The sequence below is a fragment of the Oratosquilla oratoria genome, chromosome 1 (assembly GCF_046742065.1).
Source record: "Oratosquilla oratoria isolate Oo_2021 chromosome 1, ASM4674206v1, whole genome shotgun sequence".
Classification (NCBI taxonomy): domain Eukaryota; kingdom Metazoa; phylum Arthropoda; class Malacostraca; order Stomatopoda; family Squillidae; genus Oratosquilla; species Oratosquilla oratoria.
Window position 1 is genome coordinate 125,837,596 of NC_134777.1, and position 16,599 is coordinate 125,854,194.

General features: G+C 41.6%; 1 protein-coding gene across 1 annotated transcript; it reads left to right on the forward strand.

Moving 5' to 3' along the window:
* The first annotated feature begins 3,611 nt into the window (after positions 1–3,611).
* B9d1 (B9 domain-containing protein 1) lies at positions 3,612–9,139 on the forward strand. The gene is made up of 5 exons (XM_076186900.1): positions 3,612–3,785; positions 5,154–5,265; positions 5,409–5,517; positions 6,381–6,499; positions 7,427–9,139. The coding sequence occupies exons 1-5, from the start codon at positions 3,654–3,656 to the stop codon at positions 7,594–7,596; spliced, it is 642 nt and encodes a 213-aa protein (XP_076043015.1). The 5' UTR covers positions 3,612–3,653; the 3' UTR covers positions 7,597–9,139.
* The last annotated feature ends 7,460 nt before the right edge of the window (positions 9,140–16,599 follow it).

Genomic DNA, 16,599 nt, shown 5'->3' on the forward strand with positions numbered 1-16,599 from the left:
AAGATGACGTCATTGTGATAAATTGACGTCACCACGTAGTCCTATGACGTCAATTTGTGTCCCTGTGACGTCACGAGACGATCCTATGGCGCTATGATCAATCCGGTGACGTCACAGTATAATCACATGATGTCACTAGGTTTTAAACATATAGAAGTCCGCTTGTGGGTGATGAGACGTCACAAATTGCCATAGCACACTATTGGATGAAGACGCTCGCCACGGGCTTCGAGAACTTCCCGCGGGAAGACTTGGGGTGAGTTGGATACATACCGAGGGTCCAGGCCCGTCTTCGTGGGAGACGCTCAGGGAACGTCTTCACCCAGGACGAAGCCTCTTGACTAACGCCCACGGACGAGGTCGCTCGGAAACGAACTTGGCCTCGCATACTCCCTTTCGGTTTCTCGCTTACCCCGAGGATCTTCACGAAACTAGTGAGAGTGGTAGGCGTACGTTGGACGGAAGCAAGCGTCTCCACACTCATGTTCCTAGACGGCTAGTTGATGCATTTGCCCACCGGGGAGGGTGCATCGGCCGACATCTCAGTGGCTCTGAGTGTGTTGGCGGACGTGGAGTTCGGGGTGGACTGGGACGGGTCTGCCCTTGCTCCCACACAGAGACTTTATTGGCTCGGGATTGAGTGGGACACAGTCAGCGTCCTTCGGGTGCTCCCCTGCGCCAAAAGAGCGTGCTTCTCTCACACGTCCTCCCTCCTTCGGTGGCGGGGGGGGGGGGCCTCAACTTCGCGACCCCGGCCCTTCCACTGAGCCGCTTGGGGCGCCGACGGCTGGTACGGGAGGTCGACAGGAGCATACTGCTTCTCCCGCGTGACCTGCCCGGGCCGATACCCTCAGCACTCCACAGGTTGTTGCGTCCCTGGCTTCGGTCGGGGGCCCTACGCCGGTCGCTGGAGTTTCTCCGCACCCACTCTGTGGAGCGGGTGCGGGACCTAGGGACTGGACATCGACGACTCCCTTGGGGACACGGTGTCTCTACCACTCGGTCGCCCCTGTCCCATGTGTCGCCATGGAAACGGCTCCACCCCTCTCATCTCAAAAAAGTGGAGGGGGCAAAGGGCGACCGAGGAGTGGGGAGGGGCCAGGAACCGTTGAACAGGATACAAATTTCGTATAATTTACGCATTGTGTGAACAGTGCAATGTTGTGCATGTCACATTCTTCGGCGTGGGTACTTGACGTTTCTGTCTCCCCTCTACTGAGTGATAAAATGAATAAGTCTCCCATAGGAAAGACACACGTAATAACGGTTTGATTCAGGCTTCACCTCTCCTCCCACCTGTCCTCGTCTCATGCATAGCTTCGCTGTGCAGGTTTCTTTCAGCCGATAATATTTCTTTGTCGCGGCTCGTGCCGCTTAAATTCTTCTTATCGGCTTAAGAAACCTGCACAGATTTAGGGTCCCTCCCTCCTCCCACAGGCGAAGCCTTCATTTCTCATTGAAGTGACGCGACGTCCGGCTCGAGCTAGCCGGGTAAGAAGGGAGGGGATAGGGAGGGGGAGGTGGGGTCGACAATGCGCATGCCTGCACAGAGCCGGGAATTTTAAATTTCCGATGATTTTGGCGGAAAATTCAAACCACACTCAACCTTCGGGAAATTGCCATATGACCAGGAGTGTGGTATGGGATTATCGCTATAGCTTCGCTGTGCAGGTTTCTTAAGCCGATAAGAAGAATTTAAGCGGCACGAGCCGCGACAAAGAAATAGTCTAGGGTGGGTGTCTCCATGTTACATGTACAATATGAGGAGAAACCTTCAAGTCTTATGTCTGGAATTATCACCAATTTACTAAGGAAATAAATGTTTGTAGATTTTTTTTCCCATTTGACTGTGTTACTTCAATGTTCGATTATTGTGGAGACAACCTGAATTGTAATAAATGTCGAAATTATCTCTAAATTTTTGTTGTGGACCTTCTTTCTGCGAAAACTAAAAATTCAAATACATTGTATAAAACTTCTATGTGTAACGCGAGCTCCTCTTGTTTAAGGTCCAAAAAAAGGGTTAGGGTCTGCGCTTCATGTCGTCAGCAACTCGCACAGATATTTTCACTTCTTGCTTTTCCTTTCTCGGGTTTTACGTATTACACCTCTTCCTCTGAGTAATAGTACTTCTCTGGTCCTTCGAAACTACGTATTGAAGGGGCGTTCACGGTTCCGGCTTGTTCCCGAAGTTTCCTAGACTTCAGCTCCCAACTGTAGCTATCTCCCTTCTCTAATTCCCTGTGTGAGAAATTCTCATGCTGGTTGACACCTTTTCTTCTTCCACTGTCTATGGATTTTGGGACATACATATCCACACCCAAATTGTAAAATTTCAAATATCCCACTTTCTACATTTCACTTATTTCTCTGATCACCTTTTAGTCCTGTTCTCCAAAGATTTGTTTTTCGGTCCTGTAGGATTTGTTTTCACAAAGTTATGTAGACCTTGTCTAATATGTTAATCATCTAGTTCTAAATTTACTGCTGCCATGATTGTAACTATACGATTATTATTATACGTGGTCGTTTTCAATGGCAAACATATTATTGGAACACCACATCTCTCCTTCACCAGAGTGGCCCCTAAGCTCTTAGTCTCTCCAACTACCTGAAGAACACCACATCCCGCACAGTCGAAGTATTTATGAGACGGCAGGATCCCTTCCTACATGAAATTGAAGACACACCTCTTACACCATCCTATAGTATTAAGACGTGGCCCCACTGCAACAAGTTGGTACATCGTATACCACTTCACTAGAGGCAACACGACCAGGGAGGAAGCAGCATCAGTTCCTGCATCTTGTTTCTTTGACCAGTTCATCACGGTTATATGCACTACCCAATGCATCTTGTTTTCCGTTCATTTTTCACCCCTCCCATTCGTCTCTCCGTAATTTAACCTACCACTAGAGCTATATTTTCCCTATTTCAGTTAATTTTTGGAGGTGTGCAATCGCATCATCGAACATGTAAAGACCTAATCCAAGGCTTTTGTCTTGGGTGAGGATAAACCCCTGCAAAGTTCCTTGTGCCTCATTTTTCTATTTTTCCTTTACTCACATATATTTCTCGTAATTATTTAAAAAATAATCTACTTGTCTAGCGTAAGTTACGCTGAAATAAAACTGATCAACGTAACACAATCCGTGCGCATTCTGGGCAGGATAATACAGATGCGTAAACTTCTAGAATATGGAACTAGCTAGTACATTACATGACCCTACGACGAAGTATGACCATTTGAGAATGAGAGGATCCCACGAATATAGTTGTACACTGCAGTTATCTGAATACACGAACACAAGGTGTATTCAAACATGATACACGTTTCTTCCTTTGCTTTCCACCTCAACCTTTTCTTGAACTTCAACTACTGATACATTCTGAAGCTGCGCCAACTTCTATGAGTAGATTAACTTAAATTGCGGATGCAGCAAGACACTTAAAGATAAACTTCAATTATGTTGTAGAGTGCGGAAATTATGTTTAATTAAACATTCTTGTACGAGAAATGTGGTGAATATTTAAGTTAAAAACGACAATTTCCTATATTGTTACGATCTTTTGAATTATGAGCGTCATGTTGTTTACATTCCTATCGCATAGTAAACATTGAAAGGGTTTGACGTTTCGTTTGACAGAATAAAATGTCAATTAGTTACCCTTGTGTATTTTTATTGAATGTAACTGGTCAGTTAGAAAAGAGCGAGTTCTTTGACTGCGACAGTTTATACGTTAAATATTTTTATTCCTATGGAAAAGACTGGGAAGTGGTTTGTGTAAGTACAAAACTTATATTTTAATCCATTAAATTTAATCTTAATTTAAAATACAAACTGGTAATATATGCCAAACATCTCATTAACCCTCGTATGGTTACTGATGGCGTGTTTTATGCAGTTAATATATCGGGAATTTTAGTAACTCCGGCAGACAAACTCGCTTATTCTTTTATTATATAATTATTGCAAATTAATCTATCTAAAAATGCAGAACTCTTAACTTCTGTTGTTCTAAACCTCTCTTTACCACTTATATGATTCTACCTCCATTGTGCATTATTATCATTAAGGATAAAAGTACTGTATGTTGTAAATGAAATACCACCTATCTCAATCTTACTATTGATAACATGCACATTGACATTATGTGCTACCGTAACCATGTGATTTTCAATTCGCTGAGTGGATTCCCCTCCACTAGATTTCACAACAGAATAACACAAACTAAGTATTTGTATGATGTAACATTGTTAGTTATGGATATGTCACTGAAGTGAGTGTGCTGGATATGTTTGTGTGTAGTTCCACTGCTCTGACTGAAACACCTGGTTCTAAGAGTCAAAGCTACTTTCTTTCCTCAGTCCCATTGAGGCTGTAGCTCTGTAGGCTGGCATTTGGTGTACAGGCAGGTTCAGAAATAACATGGATCAAACCAGTGGTAGTTGTTGGCTTTGAAGATGGTGTAGATGTTCCATTAGCCCCATCCAAGCAATTGAGCACAGTTCAATGGGCACTGCCTGCAAATGAGCAAAATCCACAGGCACAACTGTAGTGTTGTCCACACAGTGCCAAGCTGGGCCAGTCAAACCTGGGCACAGCCAGGCAGGACCTCCAGACTGTGTAGAGTATGATAACTACCAGTATGGTGGCTGTTAAAGTTCTATTAAATATAGAACATGAGGTCTTGACCACTGATCCGTAGCGGGCGTAGAGACAGACATGTCTGTCAAACACTAGAGTGAACAATGACAACCTCTGCCCCTTGGCTCCATAGGAAGCCTTGTGTGCCTGGGAGCACAGGCCACAGGCAGTGTCTGGTGCTTTCACTAAACAACCAACACAGGCACTTTGCCCGTGTTTTAGCAAGCAATGCTTAATTGTCTGGACAGGCCTTTAAGGGTTCTTTGATATCAAATATATTTTTGCTGACAGATAGATAATGGGTGCAGGGCTATCTATCAATGCTAGTTTTCCTAATTTTTATACATGTCAAGCAACATGTCTTCAAGTAAAAAGTTAGGTATTGGATTCACTACACAGTTTATCTAAAGGTATGCGTGTAAAAATTATTCATATTTTAGAATAAGACACTGTAGTGTACAGCATAAGTATTCATTTATTTGCTATTGATATTTACTACTGCAGGGTCTTGAAGATGGTATTTCTCAAATTGCACATCGAAGTGATGATGAAAGACAAGTGTTTGTGTGGAATTTTCCTCTTGATATTACCTTCAAGTCAACAAACCCCTTTGGTTGTGAGTTTATCTTCTAAATAATCTTTGTGGTTCATAACAAGTAGCCATGTATGATTTCAGTCAAATGTAAAGTGAGCTTATAAGTGAGACAGAATTGAGCTTATGGTTGTGATCAGTAATGATGTTGGAATTAAAAATTTCAGGGCCTCAGCTGGTGATAAGTCTCTATGGAACTGATGTTTTTGGCAATGATGTTGTGCGTGGGTATGGGGCCTGCCACATACCAATTTCACCAGGCATTCACAGAAAACGGTAAGAACATAGAAAAAATTTAAATCATGGTGCTGTTGCATATTGTATCCCAGATACTTACATATACCAAAGGCTTTTTTCCCTTACATGGGGGGGTAGCCAAAAAGAAAAAGGCATAGAAATATATTCCACTCCCCTCCACCCTCCTTCCTATCTTGGCACCTCCTGGATGACGGGTCATCCCTGCATCCTGTCCACTGCCCTGGGTCAGTATTTCAAGTGGTGAGGAGGAGAGTGGGGGTGGTAAGGGAGTTGGGAGATAGGGTGGATAAAAGAGCATTGGGATAGTTTGGACACATGGAAAGAATGAGAGAAGAAAGATTAGTAAAAGAGGTGTGGAAGGCAGAGATGGAAGGAGTGAACATGAGGGGGTACCCAAAGATGAGATGGATGGATGGGGTAAAAGGGGAACTGGGAAAGAGGGGAATGTCTGTTGAGGAAGGAAGGGAGAGGACAGATGATAGGGGTGAATGGAGAATGGTTGTGTATGGATGATGCTATGATACATGAGGGGGAGTAGGTGGGGAGTGGGGGGTGAAAGAGTGTGTGTGAAAAATAAATTGACGGAGCCCGAAGGGCTTTCTCCCCGTCTTTTCCCTTTCTGCATGTTTTTTTTTTTTTTTTTTTTTTTTTTTGCTAATTTAATGTGGGCAAGATGCAGGAATGGCCTGTCATCCAGGAGGAGCCAAGATAAGAGGGAGGGGGTGGATGGGAGTGGAGTATGTGGGGATGGAATGGGTGGGAGTGGGTTTTATGCCTTTGTTTTTTGGCTACCTCCCTTGTAAGGGGGGAAAAAGCCTTTGATGTACATATTTCTTGAGGCACCAATTATTATTATCATTAATCTGATTAATTTTTCTCAGAGTATCTATGTTTGTACCTGAATCTGCTTCTTCACTTCAAAAATTCATTGCTTGGTTGACTGGACGGCGACCAGAATTTACAGATCCTCGAATTGTTGCACAAGGTCGAGGAAGAGAAGGTAGGAACTTGCATCCCTTTGTCTTAAAATGTGGAGTAAGAGGAACAAAAAGTTGCTGTCTGGAAAATAATGAGGAAAGACAATGGAACTATATTAGATTTTAAAGTCACTGAGAGTTCAAAATTATTCTTGTGTGTGTGTATTTACGTAATTGTAGTATACAGGAAAGGAGCAATGCCCATTGGGTCCTGTTTCCTATTCTTTAATTTTCTAACATACCTAGAATCAAATTCATGTACAGTTCCAACATAATCTATATCTTTGAATTGCTTTCCAATTATCATATTTAGATTTGAACTCGTGTATTGTTTGAGCTTGGGCTATATCACCTTCTAAGCTATTCCACATATTTATACATTTGGAAATTTTTATTTCTTCATCCTTTCAACATGTCTTCCTTCCTTTACTTCCATGACCTCTTAAAGCTCTCCCATCTTTAATCAGATCTTTTCTATCAATGCAATCTATCCTCTTTAGTGATCTGAACACTGTAATTATGTCACCTCTTTCTCTTCAATCTTTCAAAGTTGGTAGACCTAGTACTTTTAGTCTTTCCTCATATGATTTATCTGCCAGGCTGGGGACCACTTTGGTTGCTGCCCTTTGTATTCTCTCACTCTTGCTTATATCCTTTACTGTGTGGGGACCATACTACTGACACATATTCCAGTCTTGGATGTATCAGGGTTTTGATACGTGTATGTATGTATGTATATATATATATATATATATATATGTATATGTATATATATATATTTTTCTATATATTTATTTTATCTATTTATTTATTTATTATATTCTTTATTCATTTATTTATTTTTACTAATTATGTATGGAGGGAAGTGAAAACTAGGAGATTACATCTGTATTAAGCTTAGCATTGCTAATTTTCCATATATGTCTTCACCAATATATTACTTGTTTCAGTGACAAGAGTTCGTTCCCAAGGAGTAGTTGATATGCAGTTAAATATTATGATGAAGGACTTTGCAAAACTTGGATATGACTGTGGGACTAAGGCTGTCGTTTCTGCTTTTCCTGCCATCAGAAAAACTAGAGCCACCAGTAGTGAAAATAAGCAAGAAACTGAAGCTTAGTAGATGCAATGGATGACAGAGTATTTGATTCGGTGACTCCAATTTTCAGATGAATACTGGATTCACACAAAGAAGACAGTAGTCATTTAGATATCATTAATAGACTGAAAATCCTTCACTGCCATACTTTTCCTAGTTTTGCATGCTTCCTTTTTTATATACTTTTAATTCTGGGAGGGAGGGTAGTGAATGGGACTGGAATATGTGGGGATGGAATGGGTGGGAGTGGATTTCATGCCTTTATTTTTTGGCTACCTCCCTTGTAAGGGACACCCAAATATTCCAGTGTTTGTCATGTGTCTCACTTGATACTTTGCATAGAAACATGAACATAGATTCTGACTGTCAATAGTTTGATTTTTTTTTTTTTTTTTTTTTTCTTGGTACTTCACTGAAATGTGTTATATCAAAGGGTGCATAGGAATCTCTGTAAGGAAGAACCAAGCTCTTACGTAATTAGTTGTTGTTGTTACTTAGAGTATCTGTTTGATCAGTCCCATTAAGTAATTAGTAAATATTACTAGCACATGAGTGCCTTTGATATCCGTCCAAATTAAAACCAACCTCATACAGATGCTGTCTTTTAACTGAAAGAATGAATTATCCATAATGTATGTACAGTACATAAAACTGTGATTTATTATGAAGTATATTTTTGCTAAAGTCTGCTGAAGTCCAATAAAATTCCTAGTGATTTACATTTGTGCTATTTGGTCTGAATGTCTTACCATCAAGATGTAATTGATGTTTCTATTGTTGAAACTTGATATAAACACAGCTGAATAAAACTGCATGGCAACAGCTAGAATAGCTAAAGCCATAAGACACAACAAAAGGGTTATTCAAGATGGGCTCATGATAGCTTTTAACTCAAAAGCTCCCTCAGCTGCTTTAACCCCTTTGATAAGATGATGCCTATGTAGGCGTCATGAGGGGCCAGTGGGTCTATAAGGATGCCAGTGTCTGCATTTTGATTATATTTATTTTGTAGTTGTATTTGAGTGACCCCCACACTCTGTGAAATGACCTGATCATATTTTTTGTGGTTATTAACATTCAGAGTGAAAGAAAATGAGTAATACAGCTGTAACTTTATATTTTATAATGTGAGTATTGTGATGCGTCAATGGACGTCAGGCAGTTAATACTGCCTGCAAGAATTTGACTCATATTGAAGAGGTTAACAGTCTTGGGGATAGCTAGAGTAATTAGTTGAAGTTATAAAATACAGGGAAATGTGGATGATGGTAGGGGTTCTCTGGTGAATAAAATAAAGACAGCGTAAACAACTACAGTTGTAAAATGCAGAGGAAATTTTAGTTGAGTTAACCTCAAGAATTTTCTGATCCATTTGTAGTTGAGGGTCTTCCCATAAGTGAATAAAATTGACTGGTGGCAGCAAAAATAAATGATTAGGGCTGTAAAATACAGTGAGAGGGTCAGTGTGATGCTAGTCTACTAAATTGTAAGGTACTACCATATTCATATAAGTGCTAAATGCAACTTCATACATTTTGTACTTCAGAATTTTAAAATACTGGTTTCAGATATTAACTGCCTTTTATTTATCCTTTTTCATATATTCATTTTAAGTGCAAGGTTATTGTTCCTTTCTACTTTTCAGACTCAATGATGGTTCAAATTATGAAAAAAATTGCAGTTCATAATCTGTATGTAGACAAGCAAATTTTTAACTCAACATCTTTACTGGGTTGTTTGGCAAGTATGAGGTAATTATAGTATGGATTTACCTAATTGTAATCTGCAGGAAAGGAGCTAAACTCATGGAATACTATCTCTCCAAGACTCCAACTCTCATACTTAATTTTGGATTTGCTTATGGTTTCATTTTAGGGTATATCATCATCTAACCTATTTCAGGAATTGATGCATCTGCATGGAAGTGTGTAGGTATGGGATGGTATACAATAGGAGAAAGTTGAAGGTAAATGTAGGTGAAAGCAAGGTGATGAGATGTTCAAGGGGAGAGGATAGCAGTAAGTTTTAAGTCTAAAAGGAGTGAGGCTGGAGGAAGTGGATAGTTTTAGGTATTTGGGCTCGCATGTGGCAGGAAAGAGGGGTGGAGGTGGAAGTAAAATGTAGACTGAGAGAAGCAAGTAAATGCCTTGGGAGATTAAAAAGTGCCATGAGAAATAGGCATCTGGGAATGGATGCAAAGAGGAGACTACATGAAGGGGTGATTGTGCCAACAGCACTATGGGGAAGAGACTTTGAATTTAAGAGAGGCAGAGAGGAAAAGTTTAAATGTGTTTCAGATGAAATGTCTGAGAAGTATGGTAGGGGTTACTAGGTTGGATAGAGTGAGGAGAGCAGTAGAAAAGGAGATGGCAGATGGGGCTGATGAAAAGTATTGGGATGGTTTGGACACATGGTAACAATGAATGAAGAAAGATTAGTAAAAGAAGTGTGGAAGGCAGAGGTGGATTAAGAAAATTTGAGGGGATGAATGAGGATGAGATGGATGGATGGGATGAAGGGGGCATTGAGCAAAATGGAGATGTCTGTTGAGCAAGGAAGGGAGCGAGCAGGAGATGGGGATGCGAAGAGTGGCTATGTATAGGGGAGTGGGGTGTAGGGTGCTTATGTGTGAATGATATTTTGATACAGCATGAAGGGATTTCTCCCCTTCTCTTTTTCTGCATGAGGAGACAGAGATGGGGTGTTGCTGATTAAATGAAGCAACCTTGCTGTGGATGTACTGTCTTGCTACATTGCTTCTGACCCAGGTCAGTGGGTGGGATACAGAGATGACCTGTCATCCATGAGAAGCTAAGATGAGAGTAAGGAAAGGGAGGTGGATGGGAGTGGAATGGGTGAGAGTGGGTGCATGCCTTTGCCTTGGCTACCTCCTGTATAAGGGGGAACAAGCTCTTGGTATGTAATTTTCCACCACTGCATGGCTCCAAGCATATCACCTTTTTCTCTTCTTTCAATAATGACAGGTTTAGTACTTTTCATAGGATTCATCTGCAAGTCCAGGAACCAATTTGGTCAGTGCTCTAAGTATTCTCCCAATCTTGTTTGCATCTCTCTTTTTGCAGAAGTCACAGCTGATGCATATTCTAATCTGGAGTGGATCAGACACTCTATGATTTTTTTTTTCTTATCCATGTGGTAAAACCCAACTTTTATGTCATCAGTAACCTCAATTATTCCCCTAATATTTTGCTTATATGTTTGTTAGGAGACAAGATGTCTGTGATCAACACACCTAGAGCCCTTGCTTTTGTAACTGACTCATTTCCCAGAGTAATCCATGTAAGATCTTTCTGTGCTTTTACCCATTTCCAATTCTTTCCATTTTTATTTTTTTGGCAATAGTTACTTTTGCACGACTGGCTCTATGCCTATATATATATATATATATATATATATATATATATATATATATATATATATATATATATATATATATATATATATATATACATACATACATATACCAAGGCTTTTTCCCCCTTACAAGGGGGGGTAGCCAAAAAGGAAAAGGCATAAAATCATTTCCACCCATTCCATCCCTGAATACACTCCACACCCCTCCACCCTCCCTCTTATCTTAGCACCTCCTGGATGACGGGTCATCCCTGCACCTTGTCCACTGCCCTGGGTCAGAAGCAGTGTCGCAAGACACAGCACATCCACAGCAAGGCCGCTTCATTAAATCGGCAAGCCTCCCTCTCCGTCCCCCCATTGCATAAAAGGAGAAGACGGGGAGAAATCCCTTCGGGCTGCGTCAAATTTTGCTCACACATACTACCTCACCCCCCATCCCCCTGCCCATTCCACCTCATGCAATCACATCATCCATATACAACCATTCTCCATTCACCCGTCTTCTGTCCTCTCCCGTCCTTCCTCAACAGACATTCCCCTCTTCCCCAAAGCCCCCTTCACCCCATCCATCCATCTCATCCTAGGATGTCCCTTCATGTTCACTCCCTCCACATCTGCCTTCCATACCTCTTTTACTAGTCTTTCTTCACTCATTCTTTCCATGTGCCCAAACCATCCTAATATTCTTTCATCAACCCTATCTCCCAGCTCCCTTTCCACCCCTGTTCTCCTCCTCACCTCCTCATTTCTCACTCTATCCAGCCTAGACTGCCTAGTAACCCCCATCATACTTCTCAGACACCTCATCTCAAACACATTCAAACTCCTTCTCTCTTCTTCTCTCATGTTCCATGTTTCTGCCCCATACAGTGCTGTTGGCACAATCACTCCTTCATACAGTCTCCTCTTAGCATCCATTCCCAAATGTCTATTCCTCATTACACTCTTTAATCCACCAAGGCATTTACTCGCTTCTCTCAATCTACATTCTACCTCCACCTTCACTCCACCTTTTCCTGCCACATTTGCACCCAAGTATCTAAAACTATCCACTTCCTCCAGTCGCTCTCCCTTAATGCTCACTTCCAGTCTACTGCCACTTTCACCCCTTGTAAATCTCATCACCTTACTTATATATATACTATAATAAAGTAGTAGCCTCTGTCTGTCTGTCTGTTTGTTTGATCACGAACTCCTCCTAGGGTTTTGCAGATAGACCCCCATAACCATATATATTCTGATACCCTATCCCTCCAGGTACTTGGATAATTATATTTCATTTAAAAAACAAATATTTTGGTTAGGATTAAGGGTTAAAGTTAGGTGGGTTAAGGTTAGGTGAATGATTATTCACGAACTACTCCTAGGTTTTTGCAGATAGACCCCTATAACCATATATATTCTGAAACCTTATAACCCAAGGTACTTGGAAAATTATCTTTCATTTGTGTCTGTCTGTCTCTTTGTCTATTTGTTCAGGAACTCCTCCTAGGGTTTTGCATATAGACCCCCATAACCATATATATTCTGATACCCTATCACTTCAGGTACTTGGATAACTATATATCATTTTCAAAAATATATACATTTTTGTTAGGGTTAAGGGTTACAATTAGGTGGGGGTATGGTTAGGTTAGAGATTGTTCACGAACTTCTACTAGGTTTTTGCAGATAGACCCCTATAACCATATATATTCTGAAACCTTATAACCCAAGGTACTTGGATTACTATCTTTCATTTGTCTGTCAATTTGTTTGTATGTTCACGAACTCCTCCTAGGGTTTTGCAGATAGACCCCCATAACCATATATATTCTGATACCCTATCACTCCAGGTACTTGGATAACTATGTTTAATTTAAAAATATATATTTTGGTTAGGGTTAAGGGTTAAAGTTAGGTGGGGTATGATAAGGTTAGGGATGATTCATGAACTCGCAGCAATGCGCGGGTAATTTGGCTAGTATATATATATATATATATATATGTGTATATATATATATATATATATATATACATATATATACATATATATGTATATATATAGTTATATATATATATACTGGCTAGGTCTTCTTGCCACACACCCTTCCAAACTTAGTCACTAATTGCTTCGGCCTCTTCAAATCAGTGACAAATGCACTACCATCCACAATTAGTTCATTTCTTACATCTTTCTATAGTTGATGATAGCAAATACAGTGTTTCGGAAGAAAGTCAAGCATAAGTACACATGGGAGAGGGTGGTGGAGGGAAGGGTGGTAGATAGAGCGATAATGGATTATGTAGTGGTAAATAGGATTATGATAGGAAGAGTTAAGGATGTACATGTGCTAAGGGGAGAGGGTGGGGGAATATCAGATCATTTTTTGGTGGAAGGTAAGTTGAAAGTGGAGGATAGATGGAGGAAGAGGAAAGGGACAAAAGGTAGGGAGGTTCTTAGAGTGAACTCTATGAATGAGAAGGAAAAGGAGAAGGAGTACGGAAAGAAGCTGAAGGAGGAGTGGGAGGGAGTAAAGGGTAGAGTAGAGCTGGGTGTGGAGGAGGAATGGGGATGGTTCAAGGAGGGAGTCATAAAGTGTGCAAGGATGGTGTGTGGAACAAGAAGGACAGGGGGAAATAGAAGAAAGGGTAGTGAATGGTGGGATGAGGAAACAAAAAAGGTTGTAGAAGAGAAGAAGCGAGCTTTCACAGATTGGTTACAAAATAGGACGAGGGAGTCATATGAGAGGTACAAAGAAAAGAAAAGAGAAGTAAAGCAAAAGGTAAAGGTTGCAAAGAGGAGAGCAGATGTGAAATGGGGTAAGAGTTTGACAGAAAATTTTGAAAGTAATAAAAAGATGTTTTGGAAAGAAATTAAGAGGAAGAGTAGGCAAATCAAGTAGAAAAAAGGTAAAAGGTGCAGATGGAGAGACGATAATGTAAGATATGGCAATAAGAGGAAGATGGGCAGAATATTTTAGGGAGTTGCTTAATGTGAAGGAGGATAGGGAAGGAAAGATTGCTGCAGTGGGAAGTGCAAAGAAAATGAGAGTGATGAATGAGGAGAATGGAGGAGAAATAAGGAAGGATGAGGTGAAGGCAGTTGTTAAGATGATGAAAGCAGGTAAGGCACCTGGTCTGGATGGATGCCATGCGGAATGTCTGAAAAAGGGAGGTACAGTGATGGTGGACTGGTTGGTGAGGTTATTTAATGTTTGTTGGAGAGAGGGTAGAGTGCCGGAGGACTGGAGGAGTGCCTGTATAGTTCCTCTTTACAAGGGAAAAGGGGACAAGTGTGAATGTAGTAGTTTCAGAGGGATTAGCTTGTTGAGTGTAGTTGGGAAGGCTTATGGGAGGATCTTGGTTGAGAGGATTAGGAGAGGAACAGAAGGAGTAATTGGTGAGGAACAGTGTGGATTTAGGACAGGTAGATGTTGTGTAGATCAGATCTTTGTGGTAAGACAGATATGTGAGAAAGCTATAGGAAAGGGGAAGGATGTTTTTTGGGCTTTTATGGATCTGGAAAAGGCTTATGATAGGGTAGACAGAAAGGCACTGTGGGAGGTTATGCAGATATACGGGATAGGAGGAAAGCTTCTGGGAGCTGTCAAGAGTTTTTATGAGAGTAGTAGAGCTTGTGTCAGGATTGGAAATGGAGAGAGTGAGTGGTTCGAGGTAAAGGTGGGACTTTGTCAAGGATGCGTTATGTCACCCTGGCTGTTCAACTTATACATGGATGGGGTGGTGCGAGAGGTAAATGCAAGGGTAGTGGGCAAGGGATTGGAGATGGTTAAAGAAAATGGAGAAAAGTGGGAGGTGAGCCAGTTGTTGTTTGCGGACAACACTGCGCTTGTAGCAGGATCGGAGGAGGGATTGAGGAAGTTGGTGGCAGAGTTTGGGAGAGTATGTGATAGAAGAAAGCTAAAGATAAATGTGGGTAAAAGTAAGGTGATGAGATGTACAAGGGGTGGAAGTGGCAGTAGACTGGAAGTGAGCATTAAGGGAGAGCGACTGGAGGAAGTGGATAGTTTTAGATACTTGGGTGCAAATGTGGCAGGAAAAGGTGGAGTGAAAGTGGAGGTAGAATGTAGATTGAGAGAAGCGAGTAAATGCCTTGGTGGATTAAAGAGTGTAATGAGGAATAGACATTTGGGAATGGATGCTAAGAGGAGACTGTATGAAGGAGTGATTGTGCCAACAGCACTGTATGGGGCAGAAACATGGAACATAAGAGAAGAAGAGAGAAGGAGTTTGAATGTGTTTGAGATGAGGTGTCTGAGAAGTATGATGGGGGTTACTAGGCTAGATAGAGTGAGAAATGAGGTGAGGAGGAGAACGGGGGTGGAAAGGGAGCTGGGAGATAGGGTTGATGAAAGAATATTAGGATGGTTTGGACACATGGAAAGAATGAGTGAAGAAAGACTAGTAAAAGAGGTGTGGAAGGCAGATGTGGAGGGAGTGAACATGAGGGGGCGTCCTAGGATGAGGTGGATGGATGGGGTGAAGGGGGCTTTGGGGAAGAGGGGAATGTCTGTTGAGGAAGGACGGGAGAGGACAGAAGACAGGGGTGAATGGAGAATGGTTGTATATGGATGATGTTATGATAGCATGAGGTGGAATGGGCGGGTGGATGGGGGTGAGGTAGTATGTGTGAGCAAAATTTGACGCAGCCCGAAGGGATTTCTCCCCGTCCTCTCATTTTATGCAATGGGGGGGACGGAGAGGGGGGGTCGCCGATTTAATGAAGCGGCCTTGCTGTGGATGTGCTGTGTCTTGCGACACTGCTTCTGATCCAGGGCAGTGGACAAGGTGCAGGGATGACCCGTCATTCAGGAGGTGCTAAGATAAGAGGGAGGGTGGAGGGGTGTGGAGTGTATTCAGGGATGGAATGGGTGGGAATGATTTTATGCCTTTTTCTTTTTGGCTAACCCCTTGTAAGGGGGAAAAAGCCTTGGTATATGTATATATGTATTCTCACCCACCAATTCCAAACCTCTGGTCAGCACTTTTCCACTTACCTCAACACTCCATCTAACATGTTGAAGAACCATGGTGACATCACGCCTCAATACAGCTTTAAACATCACTTCAAACCACTCTCTCCATTCCCAACCTATACACATGACCTGTGTAGACTTGACTGCCATGTTTGTAACAAATACTTACTCCACTTCACACTTGTTCCCTTTGGCCCCATCACCCTGTGCTTTGCTTCTGCCCTCTATGATCATGTTCCCTCTTTTCCTCTTTGCAGCCATTCCTTGTATGCAAGCTTCCTCTGTAACTACCACATTCTCCTCCTCATTCCAGCATTCAATACCTTTCCTTCTGTTCCCACCCATTCATAGCATTCCACATTTTAGTACGCCCTCCTTAAAATATATTTTTTTAAGGGTATTAGTCATGCAGTGTTTTATGATTGGAGACTTCTAACATACATTTTTTATGCTACCCTCACTGGTTACCAGCCATGAAAAACAATACTTGAAATGTATAATTCATTTTCCACTCACACCTTGTGTCTTGCTGAATTGCTTCTGACCCAGGTCAGTGGCAGGATACATGGATGACTCATCAACCATGAGAAGCTAAGAAGAGAGGGAGGCAAGGGTGGCAGAAGGGAATGATATGGGTGGAAACGAGTATCAACGTTCCCTTTACGCTGTG

Coding starts and splice junctions, on each gene's coding strand:
- B9d1 (XM_076186900.1), top strand. CDS start 3,654: ATGTCAATTAGTTACCCTTGTGTATTTTTATTGAATGTAACTGGTCAG. Junction 3,786..5,153: donor AAGACTGGGAAGTGGTTTGT/GTAAGTACAAAA, acceptor TTACTACTGCAG/GGTCTTGAAGATGGTATTTC. Junction 5,518..6,380: donor CCAGGCATTCACAGAAAACG/GTAAGAACATAG, acceptor AATTTTTCTCAG/AGTATCTATGTTTGTACCTG.